The 18,328-nt window shown below is 33.6% G+C and overlaps 2 protein-coding genes, 1 non-coding gene and 1 pseudogene across 3 annotated transcripts; all 4 read left to right on the top strand.

The window, feature by feature from the left end:
* Positions 1-1,148: 1,148 nt before the first annotated feature.
* On the top strand, positions 1,149-2,056 carry LOC120134288 (dof zinc finger protein DOF3.1-like). The gene has a single exon (XM_039150758.1). The coding sequence runs from the start codon at positions 1,256-1,258 to the stop codon at positions 2,024-2,026; it is 771 nt and encodes a 256-aa protein (XP_039006689.1). The 5' UTR covers positions 1,149-1,255; the 3' UTR covers positions 2,027-2,056.
* Positions 2,057-11,188: 9,132 nt separating this feature from the next.
* LOC120134386 (ESCRT-related protein CHMP1B-like) lies at positions 11,189-12,867 on the top strand. The gene is made up of 2 exons (XM_039150850.1): positions 11,189-11,675; positions 12,457-12,867. Exons 1-2 carry the CDS (start codon positions 11,346-11,348, stop codon positions 12,736-12,738), a joined length of 612 nt encoding a protein of 203 aa, XP_039006781.1. The 5' UTR covers positions 11,189-11,345; the 3' UTR covers positions 12,739-12,867.
* Positions 12,868-15,461: 2,594 nt separating this feature from the next.
* Positions 15,462-16,341, top strand: LOC120134099 (annotated as a pseudogene).
* Positions 16,342-17,409: 1,068 nt separating this feature from the next.
* On the top strand, positions 17,410-17,555 carry LOC120134479. The gene has a single exon (XR_005517173.1). It is a non-coding gene; the product is annotated as a U4 spliceosomal RNA (small nuclear RNA).
* The last annotated feature ends 773 nt before the right edge of the window (positions 17,556-18,328 follow it).

The following is an 18,328-nucleotide window of genomic DNA, read 5'->3' as shown; positions in this document are numbered from 1 at the left end:
ACATTAATGTTTGTACGTTGAAACTCGAGCATTTAGTTCTCTCCGGACGTTTTATTATTTTTAATTAAAATAAAAGGATTTCTTGTTACCGACACTGCATGCTACAGTGTTGTACCATTGTAGACAAATCCCGTAAAGATATACATATGAAAGAAGCTTTGTAGGATGTTGTGTCCATGAAACTATTTGTATTTATTATTTATCATCTTACAAATTCACACAAGTAAAACAAAACAAAAAATCCCAAAGGTCAAAAGCATTGAAGTTATTAGACTAAGATAGAATATTAAATGCATCATTTCGTTGATCTTTTTATTAGACTAAGATAGAATATTAAATGCATCATTTCGTTGCTTAGATTGATGATGTTATTTTTAATTTAAGAGATATTATAGTTTTTATTAATTTTAAATGTATAATTTTTCATATTAGGGTTTATTATATATTAAAATTTATCGTTTGTAAAAAGCGTAACATTTTAATTGCCGAATTAATTATAATATATTTTTGGAAAATGAAATTGAAAATGTTAAATTAGAATAGGAAGACTAGTTACTCGTAAAACAAGAGCACCAACAACATTTCCAAAAGGATCTAGGCATGTACTGTTTAAGATATTTTTAATCAAAATTTTTGGTATTACTTTTTAATTAATTACTATATTAAAAGAGGCTTCTTGAGCCAATCACAAACCTCAATACACCCAGATAAACAGTGTGTGGTCCCTCTGTCTATTTGAAAGTAAAGTGGTCACTCTCACGCGGAGAGAGGAACAATTTATCCAACTCCTGAAGGATTCGTGTACAACTCCCAAATCTCTACTTTCTTTCAGCTCTTTCCAGTCTTTGAGAAATCAAGTTTTGTCAAGCGAAATCAAGTTTTGTCAAGCTATACGTGTTGTGAAAAACCAGACCCGAGTTTGAAAAATTAGGTCGGCGTTTGTCTTCTTCTCTTTTTATCACGCGTTTCAGGGTTGATTGATTGTTCTGCAGTTTTGATGGATAGGAAGCTGAATACGTTTTGCTTCTTGTCTAAGGCTTCAAATGTTTGATTGATTGTCCGAGTCTCCCTCTTTGTATAAAGCCCAGGATCTTGGTCTGAAAAAAGAAGCTTTTTTTTTGTATTGTTCTCAGTTTCATCACCTTGGCCTTTTCAGGCTTCGAAGGTTCATGGCTTTTCGGTTCCTTGAAATTTGAATAAAAAACAGTGTTTTTTTTACTCTTTTTTAGGTCACAAACATTAATTGAAAATTGAAATGGAAGAGCTGAGGGGTTTTCAACAAGTGAGAGCACCGGTTTTTCCAGTGCAGGAGCAGCTGAAATGCCCACGCTGTGATTCAACCAACACTAAATTCTGTTACTACAACAACTACAACTTGTCTCAGCCGCGCCATTTCTGCAAGGACTGCCGGCGTTACTGGACCAAAGGCGGCACCCTCCGTAACATCCCCGTCGGCGGCGGTACCCGCAAGAACACCAAACGCTCCTCCTCCTCCTCCTCAAACAATAGCAACCAACCCAAACGCCAGCCCAGTCCTACTACTGAACCGACCCCAAACCAAAAACTCCCTGACCCCTGTCCGCCACCGCCGCCGACATCGTCGACGGTTCCTCCACAGGTTCTTCTGAGCTCGGCGGTTCAGAATTCGGTTGCCGATGCTGACCAGACCCGGTTGTTTGTCTTGTCGCTGGATCATCAAGAAAGGAATATGATAGATAGCGGTGGGAGCTTTAGCTCGCTGCTGGCATCGAGTGGGCAGTTTGGGAACCTTGTAAACAAGTTGAATCCAAATGGGTCGGGTTCGAAAACAGCCCGCGTGGATAATTTTGGAGCGAATTTGGCTTGGGATCGTGGAGTGGATAGAGGTTCGGATCGGGATCCGAGATTGGGAGATGGCAACAATAGCAGCAAAGAGGCTGAAGAGAGTTATTTAGGAGGAGGTGGTGGGGATACAAGTTGTTGGACTGGCGGTAGCAATGGCTGGCCTGATCTTGCTATTTACACTCCTGGTTCAAGTTTTCATTAGAAAATTATTGGGATATTTTACCGAATATGTATTACCTAAAATTAAAAATTTTGGTAAAATAAAGAAAAATATTTTAGATTAACTTGCTTATTGTGTATCATAATTTAATGAATCAATTAAAATATAATATTACAATACAATTGTAAAAATATAAAATATAGTAACATTAGTAATTAAATGATTTAATTTTAAATATTTTTTATAGTTAACATGCCATTCACGATGGGAATTTTGATATTTTTTAATCAACTCAATGGAGCGGGGTAAGATACGGAAGATCCGATCTTCAAAGTGTTTGTCTTTAGAGATCTACACAAAATTTGAACTATACATAAGAAATATATTGAAGTGTCGCACATATAGGCCTGTAGATACATTAGATTTAAATATATTATCGAATCGACGATAAAGAAATGTGATCAATAGAAGATAAATTGACAATAATAAATTTGTTGGAAACAATTACAAGAAATAGGAAAAATGACACAGAGATTTTAAAGTGATACAATTTTTACAATGAAGTCTACATATATTATTTTACCTTTCAATAAATTTATTAATTTATTCTAACCGTTTAGGACAATATGTAATCTTACACAGCACTAAGACATATACCACAAAGTCTTAAGTGCACAACCATTCTTAATAAGAAATTACAAACGAACAAACTAATGAATATCCTCAAAATGATATATTGTTTGCAAATTGAAACTCTCTCATACACGAGAACACTAGAATAAAAATGATAATGAATGAAATAATATTCAATAAAAAAGACAACTGAATATAATTTGACTCTATTTTTTTCTTTGATAGTTGTAATAGCTTTCTTGTATTTTCTTCGTTGTTTGAAGACTTTTTTATGCCCTCATGATTTCCAGTCGTTTGAAGTTATTGGAGGGAGTTTGGAGTCGTTTGAAGTTTTAAAATCGTGCATTCAATATAAATATGTACAGAGGTTTCAAAATTGTCTAAATAATTTTTAAAGTTATATTAAAATTTGACCGTTACATCAGGGGTTTCGAAACTAACAAGGAGAGTTTCAAAAGCATGAGATAACTTTTAATAAATTTGAGCTAATACCTCTTAGTTTTTGAAACCAGCTAAAGGGATTTTGAAACCACCTTCAAAATGTTCAAAAATAGCCTTGTTTCATATTTAAAAGATATTTTAAGACTTTATAATTTTTTAGAATATTTTTAAATTCATTTTTGACATCTTTAAACTTTGAAATGTTATTTTTACAAACTTTACATTTTTTAATAGAATATAATAAAATATTATTTTTATAAAAATTTTCAAAAAAAAATTTTCATTTGATTATATTTATCATATATCTTACAAACGTGACTGTTTAATTTTAAAATTATGAGAAAAATAACATTTTCTTTTATCCCTTAAGACACTTGATAAAATTTTTAGAACCATTTTTTTTAAAGAAATGAGTGCCTCATTAAAAAAAAAAACCCCTTCTAGATCTATAAGGAGAAAATAGTTCCCAACAAATATATTACCCAAAATCAATATCATTGGACACATCAGTGATGATAATCTCGGGACAAACCGAGTCAAAAAAAAAAATATGGTACGTCCAAAACGAAGAGTCGAAGAAGCTAACGTGTGAGCGACAATATTACAAGAACACTCAACATAACCGACTATAAAAGAAACACGAGTAGCTAATATATCTCGACCTTCTTGCAAATGAAAGCCCAGAGTGGATAAATCGTCCAGTTTACCATTAAGCTTATTAATAACCATGGTAGAATATGATTCAATAACCACATCAGACCAAACTTCAACCCAATAATAACATGAATCTCTGTGAGACCTGCCTCTCCACAAGATAGAGATGCCATAGCCATATCTCCTGAGGGTAACCCCGATTGCATCACGAGCTATAACCCCGACTGCAACAATCCATCTACTAGCGTCGAAAGCTCCATCCATATTATTGATCTTGATGAAGTATCGATCCGGCGGTCTCCATCTCTCTGTGAAGGTACCTGCAAATAAAGCCAGCTGCCACGTAGCCTTCCGCCGACACTCCTCTTCAATGTACCTGGCTATTGGGTCATCATTCGATCGATGATGGCATAGTGTATCTGCTCCACGAGCAGCTTGGTTTCTGGAAGAGAGGTAGGCCCGTTGAAGCGAATAAGTGTTAAGAGCCACACTCCATAGGGGATGATACTTAGCATCATGAACCTGAGTATTGCGCGCACTCCATATATTCCACAAAAGGACTATAAATTCAACAAATATATCTATACCTAGAATATGAGCCACGGTTTCAAGTCAACACAAAGGTGACATAATATTAAAGGAACTAATCGAACCAAAAAATCTTGTCTGTCCTAACGTCTCCCGTGCATACACATAATCTTTCAACACATGGATGGTAGTCTCCTCTATGACACGACACATGGGGCAGACACCATCGTCTATACCTGCTTCACGAAGACGCTTTCCCCACAGGTAGACCATCATGTTCCACACGCAAGGTAAAGACTTTCACCTTTGGGAGCACCTTTAGTTTTGCAATAGCCTACCAAACTTTAGAGACTGGTTCTACCGAATGTAAAGGCTGTTGTAATCACCAGTATCCCAATCGGACATAAAATGTGCAGAGTCATGGAACTCCCAGATTAAAACCTCCTTTGAGCAAGGGGTAATGGTCGTCGCTAAAATCTTCTCAACATTTTCAGCCGTGACCGCATCTCAAACCCGGGACTCAAACCAACTAGTGCTTCCTAGATACATAAAGGAGTCCGCCTTGAACCGTTCTGGTGGGAAAACAATATAGTCACCTGATAGGGTTACTCGACCTGACTTACCCCATTGATCCTACAAAATGTTCAATTTGCTAATGCGCTAGAAAAACAGACATATCTTGAAGTGCCTTATATATCCCTTTCCTAGCATAAGAACTTGTAGGTCATTTTTTAGCATTAAGAATATCTCCACTATGGAAATATTTCGCTTGTAAAGCACGAGAAAATAAACAATTGGGATGTCTAATGAGCCTCCACACCTGTTTACCTATTTACCTGCTTATTTAGCTGGTATAGAGTTCTTGGATGGATTTTCTCGGAGTTCTGATCCGAAAGTTGATTGTGATGGAGTTGGTGGGTCAGATTCTTCATACTATTGCACCTTGCAACCCAATTCCAAGCCAGTTGTCGAAGAGCAACTTGATGGTTGGCAGGACGGGAAGTCTGCGTCTCTAGAGCCTCTTGCGGGGGGCCCAACAGTGGAAGCAAAATCACTACCTGATGGTTTTCTGACTCCTCAAAGGTCACTTCCATACCGTCAGTCCTGTTATATGGTTCACTCCGGATATCAGATGATTGGTAATATCCTTGACCTGGAGAACGCAGTAGCTGGTTCAATTTGAAATGGTTGCCAATAATGGCGGCAGCAGCTTGTATGCATATATGGTCTCCACATGTAAAATGGATCTCGTTGTACAGTTGAAAATCATATTGGATTGTTATAGAAAAAGAAAACTGGTAGGGGCATTGTACGTAAGAAAAAGGCAACATGAGTTGGGGTTGTAAAGGACGTAATATCCTTGACCTGATATTGTTTTTTTCTTTCTTTAATTTTATTTCATAAATTTCAGGTTGAAGGGGCGACTAATATAGATTTTTGTTTGTGTTACTTTGTACCTTTATTTTTCTTTGCTATGGTGATGTATTACCAAAGCCTCATTTAAATTTTTTTTTTAGACAATTGACGTTTTATATTTAAAATATTATTAAATTTCTATTGTGTTTATATTTGTGTAATTGACAATAATGAAATCTTTTAATTTTGCAATTCAATTGCTTGGCTCCAATCGCAGGTCTTTTTATGGATATAGCACCTACAATCTCAGGCCGGCTTATATATATTTAACGTGATTAAACCCCAATTAATGATAATAAATGTGTTTATAATGATATTTTTTATATACTTTTAAATTTAACATACAAGACTAATCAATTATTGAATAGAAGTTTATGAATATATTTTTATGTAAAATATTTTATTTCACTTAAGTTTCAACTATGATAGAATTTCACTTAAGATTTAAAATGGGTTGGCCTTGTTACGTCTAGGCGAGATGAATACTAAAATTCGGTATAAATACCAAAAGTTATAGAGATCTAAAAATAGTTTATATCTCTCCAAATAATTTTCTCACAAGACTTAATCTTTATTTATAGAGTCAAATACTTGATCATCAAAAATTCTTATTACATAATATATCTTACCTAAAATAAATATTTATTTTATTAAATAAATTTAATTACCAAGTAATCTTTAACAACTAGAATTATAATAAAATTCAACTTAATCACATATTATAATTTAGAACAAAATATAACAAATTTTTTGATTGACCTAAATTTCATCAAAAATTGGTTTTCAAGTCTTCATTAATCTTTATGTAAGCCGAATATCCGTTGAAACACCACTGTCAAGTCTTCAACAATTACAATCCTTACACAATACCTATTTAAGTATTACTGGATCAATCGATAATTACTCTCATGTAACTAAAAACCTATTGTAGTAAATTCATCTTGTATGTCTCCAAAATCGTTAATAAAATTTGCAACAACAACTTCCTTCAAAAACTTCATAGCTCGAACCATAGCTCATATACCATTTGTTAGGAATTTGAGAGCTGAAAAATAACCAAATTGATATCAACATCAAATAAGACATGCATAAAAAAGATTTAATGTGGTTCGACATTGCCTACCTCCAGAGAAGAGATAAAACAATAATCCACTATAAATATATAGAACACAAAGAGTACAAATATATTATATCGCAATTGTCCCAAAACACTCGTTCAATATCCCTACAAAATTATTTATGTAACATAAACTCCAAAAGTTACAGAGATCTCAAAAATGATTATTTCTCTCTAAAATAACTTTTTCTGCACATCATCCTCAAGGTTAAGACATAATCTTTATTGATAAAGTCAAGTACTTGATCACTAAGAATTCTTACTCCATAATAATTCTTGCCTGAAATAAATATTTATTTGAACCACAATAATTATACACTACTCTTTGTTCTTTCTCCCTTAAAGACTTCTTGTTGTTGAGTGTTCAATCTATCGGTGAACCCAAGGCAACCCTTGATTTGCTCCTTACCCTAAAATTAAAACTTTGACCACATTGTTTATCTTATCAACTCCAATGTAATTCTTTATTTGTTTTTGTTCTACATTATCTGCCTTTACTATTCATTATCGCACTCTTCACACTATTGTCTACCTCAAACAAATCAAAAAAATTTAGTGTTAATGTGGACATTTCTTTAATTCCTCTGACAATAACTTAACAATTATTATCACATTCACAACAGAATCCAAACAAATTGTGATTATCGAGATAACTCCCAATCTCCTAAAAGAATTTCTCTATGGGAGACAACATAGAAGACTACTGAGAGTAACGGTGACAACGAGTCTAGTAATAGTTTGATATAGATAGTGTTTTAATTATTTTAAAGAGGGTGAAAATAACGAACATTTAAAAGTTTGGGGGTTAATTTTGAATTTTATCTTTTTCATTGACGTGTCACATCATTAAATTAACAAATGTTAATGATTCAATATTAAAATAAAACAAATATGTAAGTTATCAAACCATTTTTTTCCAAAATCAATAACTAAAAATAAAATATAATAAAATAGTGGTTGTCCTTGTAATTTCCTCATTTTAATATTTTAAATAAAAGTTGGGATAGAAAAGAAGGAGAATATAAATTAAAAAAATGAGCAACTTTACCAACAATTCAAATGTATTTCATTATGTCTTATGCTTTATTTTAAACTATAAATTTATGAGCAAAATAATTTTAGTAATTCAAATAGAAACAATGATAAAGTATACGTTTAGTATCTAAACTATTAGTTTTGGTTTATTTTAATACTTAAGCTTTCATTTAAAAAAAATCATATCTAACGTTTAATTTTTGTTTTGCTTTAGTATCTCACCGTTAAAAACTTACAGGATGAATTGCATGTGCCACTTTTTTCAAGGTTAAATTACATCATTCATCATACAATTATATTTTCACTCCTATTTTGGTCACTAAAGTTTATTTTTTTAATTAATTACTTAGATTTCAAATTACTCATAATTTAATCACTTTAACTTTCAAATTTATTTATTTATTATTATATATTAGTAAAATAATAATAAAAATATCATGTCTAAAAAATTATTAATAAAATAAATTAGAGTGATTAAAATAGGAGCAATTTGAAAGTTAAGTAGTTAAATTGAAATTTTTTAAACTTTAGTATCAAAATAGGAGTAAAATGATAGTTGAGTGATGAATGAAATAATTTACCCAAAAAAAATTACAGTGCCATTAAATTTCAAAAGGCAATGTATTAAAATGAAACAAAAATTAAACGTCAGGTATATTTTGAAAAAAACTAAAAGTTTAGATAGTAAAACGGATTAAAACATATAGTTTAGGTACTAAGCGCGTAATTTATCATAAAAATATGTTTAGTAATCGAAATAAAGAAAATAAAACAAAAAATATAAATATAAGGCTTAAATATAAAATAAGTGATCAAACTATACTGTTTTTCACGAATAAGAGTCTAAAGTATTTTTTTATTCATTCTGGTGTTTAAAGTTACAAACCTTATCACTTTAGATGTCCGAGTCGTCAACGATGTTAATTTCTCCTGTTAAGTGACACATATCACTATCTAATAATTTTAAAAAATTTATTTAAAATTAAAAAAATAAAATTATATATATTTTACAAAAGCATAAAAATTTTAAAATAACCCAAAACTTTAAAAACATTCATTTCAACCCCTAAATCCACGCTGGTCATGACCCCTAAGTCTGTCTAGAAGAACAGGCAAGCACTCAAGGCTCGTGGCAGGAAGTGTGCTACATAGACGTTTCAAGTTGTATGTGCTCTTCTATTTTCATTGTACCACAATCTTTACCACCTTTCCAAATTGTCTTTTTATTCCATGGATTTGTCTTATTTTCATTGATGATTTTTAGAATTTTGATACTGCATTATTTTCAAGCAGAATGGATCGGCATGGTTCTTAACAGCTTGTTTTCCTAATCTGGCCATTATGCCCTCTAATTTTCATTGACATTGAGAAAATACAATTACTAAAACTTTCGAGTTATTCAGGTGTGATTTTTGATGAAAAAAAATACAATACATATATTTCTTTCATGTGTGATATGCATATATCATACAAAATTGAGGGACTCAAAATAAACTTGAAAATTTATCTACTAATTACTAAAACTTTCGATTTATTCGAGTTGTATTTTACAATTCGATTTGAACTATAATTTTTTTTGAGTTGAGTTTATGAAATCACAACTCGAAGTCATTTCTAGTCGAGTTTTTTTTAATCGAGTCGAGTCGAAAAAATTGATTTTTCGAGTCGAGTCGAATTTTGCTCACCCCTAATTATTCCCAATGTCCAAGAATTTTCTAATTTAAACCCAGAGTTTTAGTTTAAAAACCATTTTATTAAGAGTTAGTGTTTCGTATGCTCTTAACAAAGTTGTTTCTAATCTTCAATCAAATTTCCAAGAATATTGTCTAATTATTAGGATGGTTTTACTGTTTTAATAGTATTCACCAGATTAGAGAACTCAACACGCTTTTATATATTTAGTAATAGACCAAAGTTGTATAGGAAACTAGAAAACCATGGGCAAGTATGTTGAAAAGTCTGGTCAATTATGCAATGCCGTGTTACTTATCAAAGTTTAATACATGCATATATACATATATGTTTCAGAATAAGCAGTCATTTACAACATTCTGATATAGTACATAACCATGTCTGTCAAGAAAACTGTTGGTGTGGAGGACGATGGTGACGAAGCTGTTAGGAGCATGGTTGGAGGTAGTAGAAACACGAAGCGCAGAAGCTTCAGCCGACTTTTCACCTTGGTGGAGGTTCCAATGGAACCTGGAGTATCATCATTGAAGGAGCTAGATTCTAACAAGTTCAAGGCTGAGATCAAGCGATGGGCTAAAGCTGTTGTGGGATATGCTCGTCAAGTGAGTGGTCGTCTAGGAAGAAGCTCGAGGAAAAGTGATCGATATGGGAGCTCTCGAAGCTCCCCGTCGCGTGCGGCATAGTTATATGCTCGTTGAAGGCCCCCTCCGGCTCCATGTCGGTCCTATATTGATTGGTATCAGATGCAGATATTGATGTTTTATTTTTCCTGGCTGGAACTTGGAAATTCATCATCTGTTTAGGGCTGGAGGATCTACATGTTGAGTCTTTAGATTGGGAGAATCGGGTGATGATGTCAAACCAAAGATGGGACCAAATCCATGGCTGACACTATAAACATCGATTACAAGAGTTAAGATTTATACATTGTATATAAATTTCTTTTCATTTTTTTATTCCAATTATATTTTAAAGTAAGAATAATCTAATAATCTCGAATTAAGTAATGTATGATTAATTTGTAACATTAAATTTAATTAAAATTTTAATTATTAATTGAGTTAATTGTATACAATGTCTTTAAACTGTGATATTATTTTAAATTAGTTCATAAACTTTAAAATATTTTATGTCAATCCTTAAATACTTTTAATCTGATTTTAATTTTGTTCAAAATAAATAAAATTTTTGTATAAGTCCTCAAAATTTCAATAATATTCTATTCTAATCCTTCTGTTAACGTGTAATTAGCTCTGCTTTTTTTTTTTAAAAAAAAGGAATTAAACCATGATTTTGTAAAAAATAATATAATATATTTTTAAAGATATTGAAAATCGAACTCGCCACCTAAAAACAATATATTTTTTAATGTCCTAAGAATTTTTTAAAAAAAGTCACAAGTCCAATTTTCAGCCCTTTAAAATAAATTATTTTTTTAATGAGTAGAATTAGTAGTATGTTAACAAAAATATCAAAGTATAATAATTTTTAAATTTTAGAGACTAATTTAGAATGGGGTCATAGTTTAAGGACTAATACAAAGTATTTTTAAGTGTAAGGATTGATTTAAAATTTGGGATATAAGTTAGGGAACTCCTGCGCAATTTCCTCTTATTAGTATATACAGGTAGATTACGCATTTATGGCTCGGTGAATACGTATTTTATTATTGCTTAATTAGGAAGAAAAAGAGTTTTTTGTTGAGGGGTCCGCCATTGACGTAGCTTTTCTACTTTCGTCCCGTCTTCCCTGATAACCAGAACATAAAAAGAAAGCGAAAACGAAAGAAAATCCTGAACCCTAAAGTCAAATCTTTGTCTGCAGACGAACAAAAAAAATCTAGCCATGGGTAACACCGAGAAGCTTTTGAACCAGATCATGGAACTCAAATTCACGTCTAAATCGCTGCAACGCCAGGCCAGGAAGTGCGAGAAGGAAGAGAAATCTGAGAAATTGAAGGTAAAGAAGGCGATGGAAAAAGGCAACATGGATGGAGCTCGTATCTGCGCCGAGAACGCCATTCGCAAGCGCACTGAGCAGATGAACTACCTGCGACTCTCCTCCCGGCTCGATGCTGTTGTTGCCAGGCTCGATACCCAGGCTAAGATGACCACCATTAATAAGTCCATGGCTAATATTGTCAAGTCCCTCGAATCATCCTTGAACACAGGCAATTTCTCTCTCGTTGATCTTGCTTTTAAAATTGTGATCGCCTTATGCGGACTAGGGATGGCAAAAAAAAAATTCGAACCCGACGGAGAAAATCGAATTAAACGGGATGAGAAAAAATCGTTTATGTTAAACGGGGACGGTAAAAATGTTTATGTTAAACGGGGACGGGAACGAGTTTAGCAATCTCCGTCCTGATTACCCAATTATCCGGCCCGATATCCGGCCCGATAAATATTAAAAATAATTATATATATATATATAATATTAATAAATTTAATTTAAATTAAATTAAAAAAATATATAATATTTATATATTTAATTTAAATATATATACTCGACCCGATACCCGGCCCGATATCTGTTTAAATAACAATTTATGCTAAACGGAGATACCCGTTTTCCCGTGGTTTTCCCCGATTACCGATGGGAATCCCGTTTAAATCCCTGCGAATTTTTAAGCGGGAACGGGTACGGATTTTTTAAACGGGGACGGGCGACCCGAACCCGACCCGACCCGACCCGTTGCCATCCCTAAATTATCAATCTCTTTTAGTATAAAATCGCATTCAGGACATTTTAGGGTACAATTGAAGAACAAAAAAACAATTTTCGGCATTTCTTTTGGGGTTAAATTAGCCCTGATTAAAAAAATAGTGTGCATATATTGGATTAAAATAATTTTTTTTTCAAATTATGTTCTTGTTTACTAAATCACTTTAAATTCGGCATAATTCCATAATTTCGATGTCAGTATGGTAAAATTTGATTTTTTGTTGCAGGCAATTTGCAGAAGATGTCTGAGACAATGGATCAATTTGAAAAGCAGTTTGTGAATATGGAGGTCCAAGCAGAATTTATGGAGAGTGCTATGGCTGTTTCTACTTCATTGTCCACACCAGAAGGTGAGGTTAACAGCTTGATGCAACAGGTTGCTGATGATTACGGGTTGGAGGTCTCTGTTGGGTTGCCACAACCAGGTACTCATGCTTTGTCAACCAAGACCGAGGAGAAGGTTGATGAGGATGATTTGTCGAGGCGACTTGCTGAGCTTAAGGCTAGAGGTTAGAGAAATGATGGATTTGGCTTGAATGATCTTGAGATATATAATAGCACTATGATGTGCTCTGCTTAAAACACCTTATTCCATATGTAAATTTGACTGAACTGGGTTCCCCTTTATAATGTTAAATGATGCATTTATCTCGTATAAATTAGCTTTAATGTGAATTTTTGGTGTCCAAAGTATCCCCTGAAGCCCTGAAACAGTTTGATATGTGGGATTAGGGCTGTAAATGAGACAAGACAGATTGCTAGTTACTTGAGATCGATTCGATCAAGGCTCGATAAATACTCGGATCGAATGGACTCGACTCGAGCTCGACTCGAGTTCTTAACGAGCCGAAACGAGCTACTCGATACTCGACTCGAAAAGCTCGTGAGCAGCTCGAAAAAATGTTATATTATAATTTTAGATTTTTAAAATTACATTATTAAAAATATATTAAAAATACACTATTAATAATTATAAAATTTTAAAAATATATTAAAAATTTTATAATACAACTACCTCAAATTTTAATAACTAATTTTTTAAATTGTTGTTATATTTTGAGGTTTCGAGTTTAAATATCATAAATATCAAGGGTTTGAGCATTTAATATCAATATATTATATTGTACTTACCTCATAAATTGATTAATTAATGTCTTTACAATGAACCCTAAATCCTAAACTATAAACCCTAAACCTTAAATCATAAACCCTTATTCCTAAACCCTTAGCCCGATTATGTGATAGGAGTTAAGTTATGCACATGAAGGTAACATACAAATTATGCAAAATGATGTTATGTGACTCCTAAATAAATCATTTGCATACTTATACATAAACATATCAACATGCAAAATAAATATACACAACTAATTAAAGAAAACAATCCTAAACAGTGACTAAATTAAGAGAAACCTAAATGTGATGACTAATTTAAGCTAAATACACTAACTTTAGAATGATGATTAAATTCACGTAAATGTAAAATTAAACTTATAAAATTAGAATTAAACCAATGACTTAAATACAAAATGCGCATAAACTACAGGGTCTTATATATAATTGATCCTATTCGGTTTAAGCTAAAATAATATGAAAAATAACATAAATGACACATGAACATTTAAAACAAATAAAATTTAAACAAATGTGATTGAAATACAAAAATTAAAAGGCATAATGCAAACAAATACCCCTAACGTTTGACACTATATGCATTTGTGCCCAAATCGTTTTTTTTTGGAGCAGTTGTACCCACAACGTTTAAATTTGATTCAAAAGTCACCCCCATTGGATGGAAACCGTCAGTCAACTGATGGTCAACAGCTCTAGCTGACTAAGCAAGCACAGTAGGGATGGCAAAAAAACTCGATCCCGACGGGGAAAACCGAAAACCGAATTAAACGGGTCGGGTTCGGGGATGATAAACGGGGACGGGATAGGGAAAATCCGTTTATTTTAAATGGGGACGGGGACAGGTTTGGTAATCCCTACCCCGATTACTCGATTACCCGGCCCGATACCCGACCCGATAAATATTAAAAATAATTATTTATATATATATAATATTAATAAATTTAATTTAAATTAAAAAATATATATATTTCAAACAATTACAAATCGCCCATCACACACAATACTATTAAAATAGGCACACAATCCCACCTGAAAACCCACGAGCCATTGTTCCTATTAATTATGGTCCATACACTATTTTATTCACCCATGGCTAAAAACCAAGCTACCAGCAGGAGACAACTCAGATTTAAGTAATCATTTCAGTTTCCCATGAATTTTCTAATGCTGGAACTTCATATGGAGGTGGAGTTACATGATACAACCACCACGGTTTTGATATAAAAAACGAAGCTGGACGGCATTGCTGCATTCTTCAAGCATATTATAATAAGCATGCAGAAAAAAGAATATTGGATTGAGGGAATGCACTCCAACAATTTTTTTGTTTAAAAATTTAATTTCAATTAGAAATTTGCACCAATAAGAGAGTGACACGTGTCACTCTCCCATTGGCGCGTATTGGCAAGAAAGAATAAAATGTTACTATGTGCATGGAAGGGGACTCAAACCTGGGATAAGGGCATGAAATGAGATGGCCCTTGCCACCAGGCCAATCATACTATTTGGTTATTTTGTGTAACAAAATCTTATTTAACTCTTAAAAATTAGTACTAGAATTATAATACTTTTAAATTAAAAGCATTTTTATTTTAATAAAAGTATATTAATAAAATAAAATTTAAAGATCGACATATAGTGAGATTTTCCATAAGATTTTAATATTAAGTATTTTTTTTTGAATTCGAATCAAATTAATTTTTGTGATAATAGAACCAAATAAAGTTAAAATCATGTTTTATTTCATCCAGTCATATTATCATCCCTGATTTAAACCAACATCAATTTAAAACCTAACTCATAATTTGAAGCTATTTTATACAAGAAATTCTTAAAATAACAAATAAAAGATTTTCAATGGAAGTAAGTAATCAAATTATTTGGTTTAAATTAAATATTTTTTAATTAAATTAATAAAATTTTGAACTAAATATATAAAGAAATTGATTAAACACACAAGATATCGAAATTAATATTAGGACTTTTTCAAAACTAAACTTCAAGAGCTAGGGCTCTATACTTGTTACCTATACCCTATAAGTAGGAAAAAATGACCAAGTGAATGCATGAAAGTGAACATGCTTTTGATGCTACAACAGATTGATGGAAAATATCTTCATATTATCATCATTCATCGTCGTTTCACTCTCTCTTGTAATTTCAAAAGCTGAAACACAATCACGCTTGATCGACCACCTTCTCGCCTTTCAATCCTAATCGAAATCGGGGGTCATCCATTTGGACGATCAATTTGTCTTCAAATTCTTAACGTCGCCGGAAACCCCAGGCCCTTACTCTCTGCTCATCTTCTTCGATGCCATTCAACTCCGTGATAAATTCGACCTCAGCCTCCGCGATCTCAGCCAAGAGTTCGCCGTCGTCGCCTCTTCCGTCATCGCCAACCACAACTCGGCCAGCCCCAAGCACTTCTTCTACGACATCGAGTTCCGCGAATCCAAATATTCTTTCAACCTCCTCGGCGTCAATTTCCTTTCCAACCTCCACCTCGTCGGCCCCGTCGCCAAATCACTGAAAGACGACTCGGAACGAATGCAGTAGGTCGATTTCACTCGATTCACTGAATCACTCGTCGATTTCATCGAGTCTAAAACTAAACTCACCTTGGGTCCCATCCATCGTCCTCCATCATTTCGAAAACTCAAACCGGCATCATCCTCGGGTTTTTATTGATCTGGTTCATGTTCGTCGCTGAATATTCGCCGTTAGAAAGATATTCAGCGGCGAAACCGTGCTTCACAATCCTAGGATTTGGCTTTCGGGAGCCATTTTTGTTTATTTCTTCAGCGTTTCGGGGGCAATGCATACCATATTAAGGAGGATGCCAATGTTCTTGATGGACATGTAAGATCTAGACAAATTGATATTCTTCTACCGAGGAACAAGAGTACAACTTGGGTTTAGGGGGAAAATCGGTTTGAAGATGCCTATAAGATATTTGAAACACATGTTTTATTTTGTTTAATTAAATTGAACACTTATTATGGGTTAAATAAGATTTTGTTACATAAAATAACAAAGCAGCATACTTGGCCTGGTGGCAAGGGCCATCACATTTCATGCTCTTGCCCCAAGGTCGAGTCTTCTTCCACGCAAATAAGAGTCTTTTATTTATTCTTACCAATATGCGCCAATGGCTTATTGGTGCAAAATTCTAATTGAAATTAAATTTTTAAACAAAAAAATTGTTGACGTGTCAATTCCACGTCAGCATATATTAGTGACGTGGACACGCCACATCATCATCAATGTCCACTTGTGCTTGCTTAGTCAACTAGAGCCGTTGACCGTCAGTTGACTGACGGTTTCCATCCGGGGGTGACTTTTGAATCAGATTTAAACGTTGTGGGTACAACTGCTCCAAAAAAAACAATTTGGGCACAAATGCATATAGTGTCAAACGTTAGGGGTATTTGTTTGCATTATGCCAAATTAAAATATAACATACCAAACTATAAATTTATTAAACATGCATATTTTTTTTTTGAAATGGACTTGATTTTGATCCAAATATACAAAACCCTTGAGAACACGCACATAAAATTCCAGAGTTAGTTCCATTGATTTATCAAAGATAACTTGGTGGGAGTTGAATATGTAGAGGTATTACTGAGCTTGCTTCTGCCTTTTGATTCGCTCAAGTGCACCCAGTAGTCCCTTCCCACCCTTGTCTTTGGCAACAAAGGCATCGTGTTTACCATCAATGTCATTGCCATCTTCCCTTATACATGCCAAGTTTCTCATGGTTTGGAACAGCTTTAGTTGCTTGATCATAGACCTTCATAGCTCGCTTTGCTAGCCCAAAATCCTCCTCCAGCTTGGCATACTGAAGATAAAGGGGTTTTACTGTATCAGAAGGTGTCGTTTCAACGGCATGCTCAAACAGTTCCCTTGCTCGTTCCAGTTTTGACTTCCCATATCTCTTTACAAACTTCGACAAATAAGTAACCCATATATCCCACATCGGTAGGTTTAAGGCGAGGAGAATCCTTGACTCTATTATAAAAGGCGAGGGGATACTAAAGTTTAAGGCATCTTTGTGCTAGGTTGGGTCAATGACGTAGCTCATAAGGTTCGAACTGAGGCGCGTTGATTGTTAGTTGAAAACTATTTTCAAACCCCCTCTTAGTCCTCGAGCTTAAATTGAGTTCTCGAAATTTTTTCAGTTTAAGTTTTTTCGAGTTTGAGTATTGAGCTTGAATTGAGTTCTCGATTTTTTTTAAGTTCGAGCCTTTTCTAATCTTTTCGAGTTTGAGTGAGTTTTAAAATTGTATTTTGAGTTCGAGTCGAGTTTGATAATTTTTAGTTCGTGAGTTTTTGAGTCGAGCTTGCTCTTAAAGTTATTGAGTTCAAGTTGAGCAGCAATACTCGAGCTCCTCGGCTTGTTTACACCCTATGTGGGATGATCAAATCTCCTTACATGCTTTGTTAGAGGTTTACCTGTTTGGTTTTGGTTTTTATGGTCATGGTGTTTCAATAGTTTGAGCTTAAGCTTGTGGTTAAAGAAGATATTTATGATTGTGAGGTTTTGATAAGCGGTTCGACCTTGTCTTGCACATCAAGTAAATGGGTTAGGCTAATGATGCTGAGAGTAAGCATGCATATTTGGATGTCCACTGTTTAGCTGATTGATGGTCTTTTATTTAACATGTTTTCTGCTTAATTTAGAGATATGGCCTTTAGGGTTATGGTGATGTTTGTGTGATTTTCCCTTCTCATTGGGCATGTGAACGCTCAAAGATTCTTACAGGGATGTTTATCCAGTTGTTTGATGGTTGTGGATAGATCAACTGAATTCAACACAAAGGTTTACATGGTTTTTATTTAGGGATTGTAGTTTCGTTTAACAAAAACAAGAAATGAATCCTCAACCAAACAAAGAACCGGAGACATCTAAGAACATTGTAAAAGGGGAAGAAAAGAAAAGAAAAATCCTAATTCTAGTCTGATAA

This window comes from Hibiscus syriacus, unplaced genomic scaffold (assembly GCF_006381635.1).
Source record: "Hibiscus syriacus cultivar Baekdansim isolate YM2019G1 unplaced genomic scaffold, ASM638163v2 tig00000143_pilon, whole genome shotgun sequence".
Lineage (NCBI taxonomy): Eukaryota > Viridiplantae > Streptophyta > Magnoliopsida > Malvales > Malvaceae > Hibiscus > Hibiscus syriacus.
This window is presented reverse-complemented; position numbering and strand designations above follow the sequence as displayed.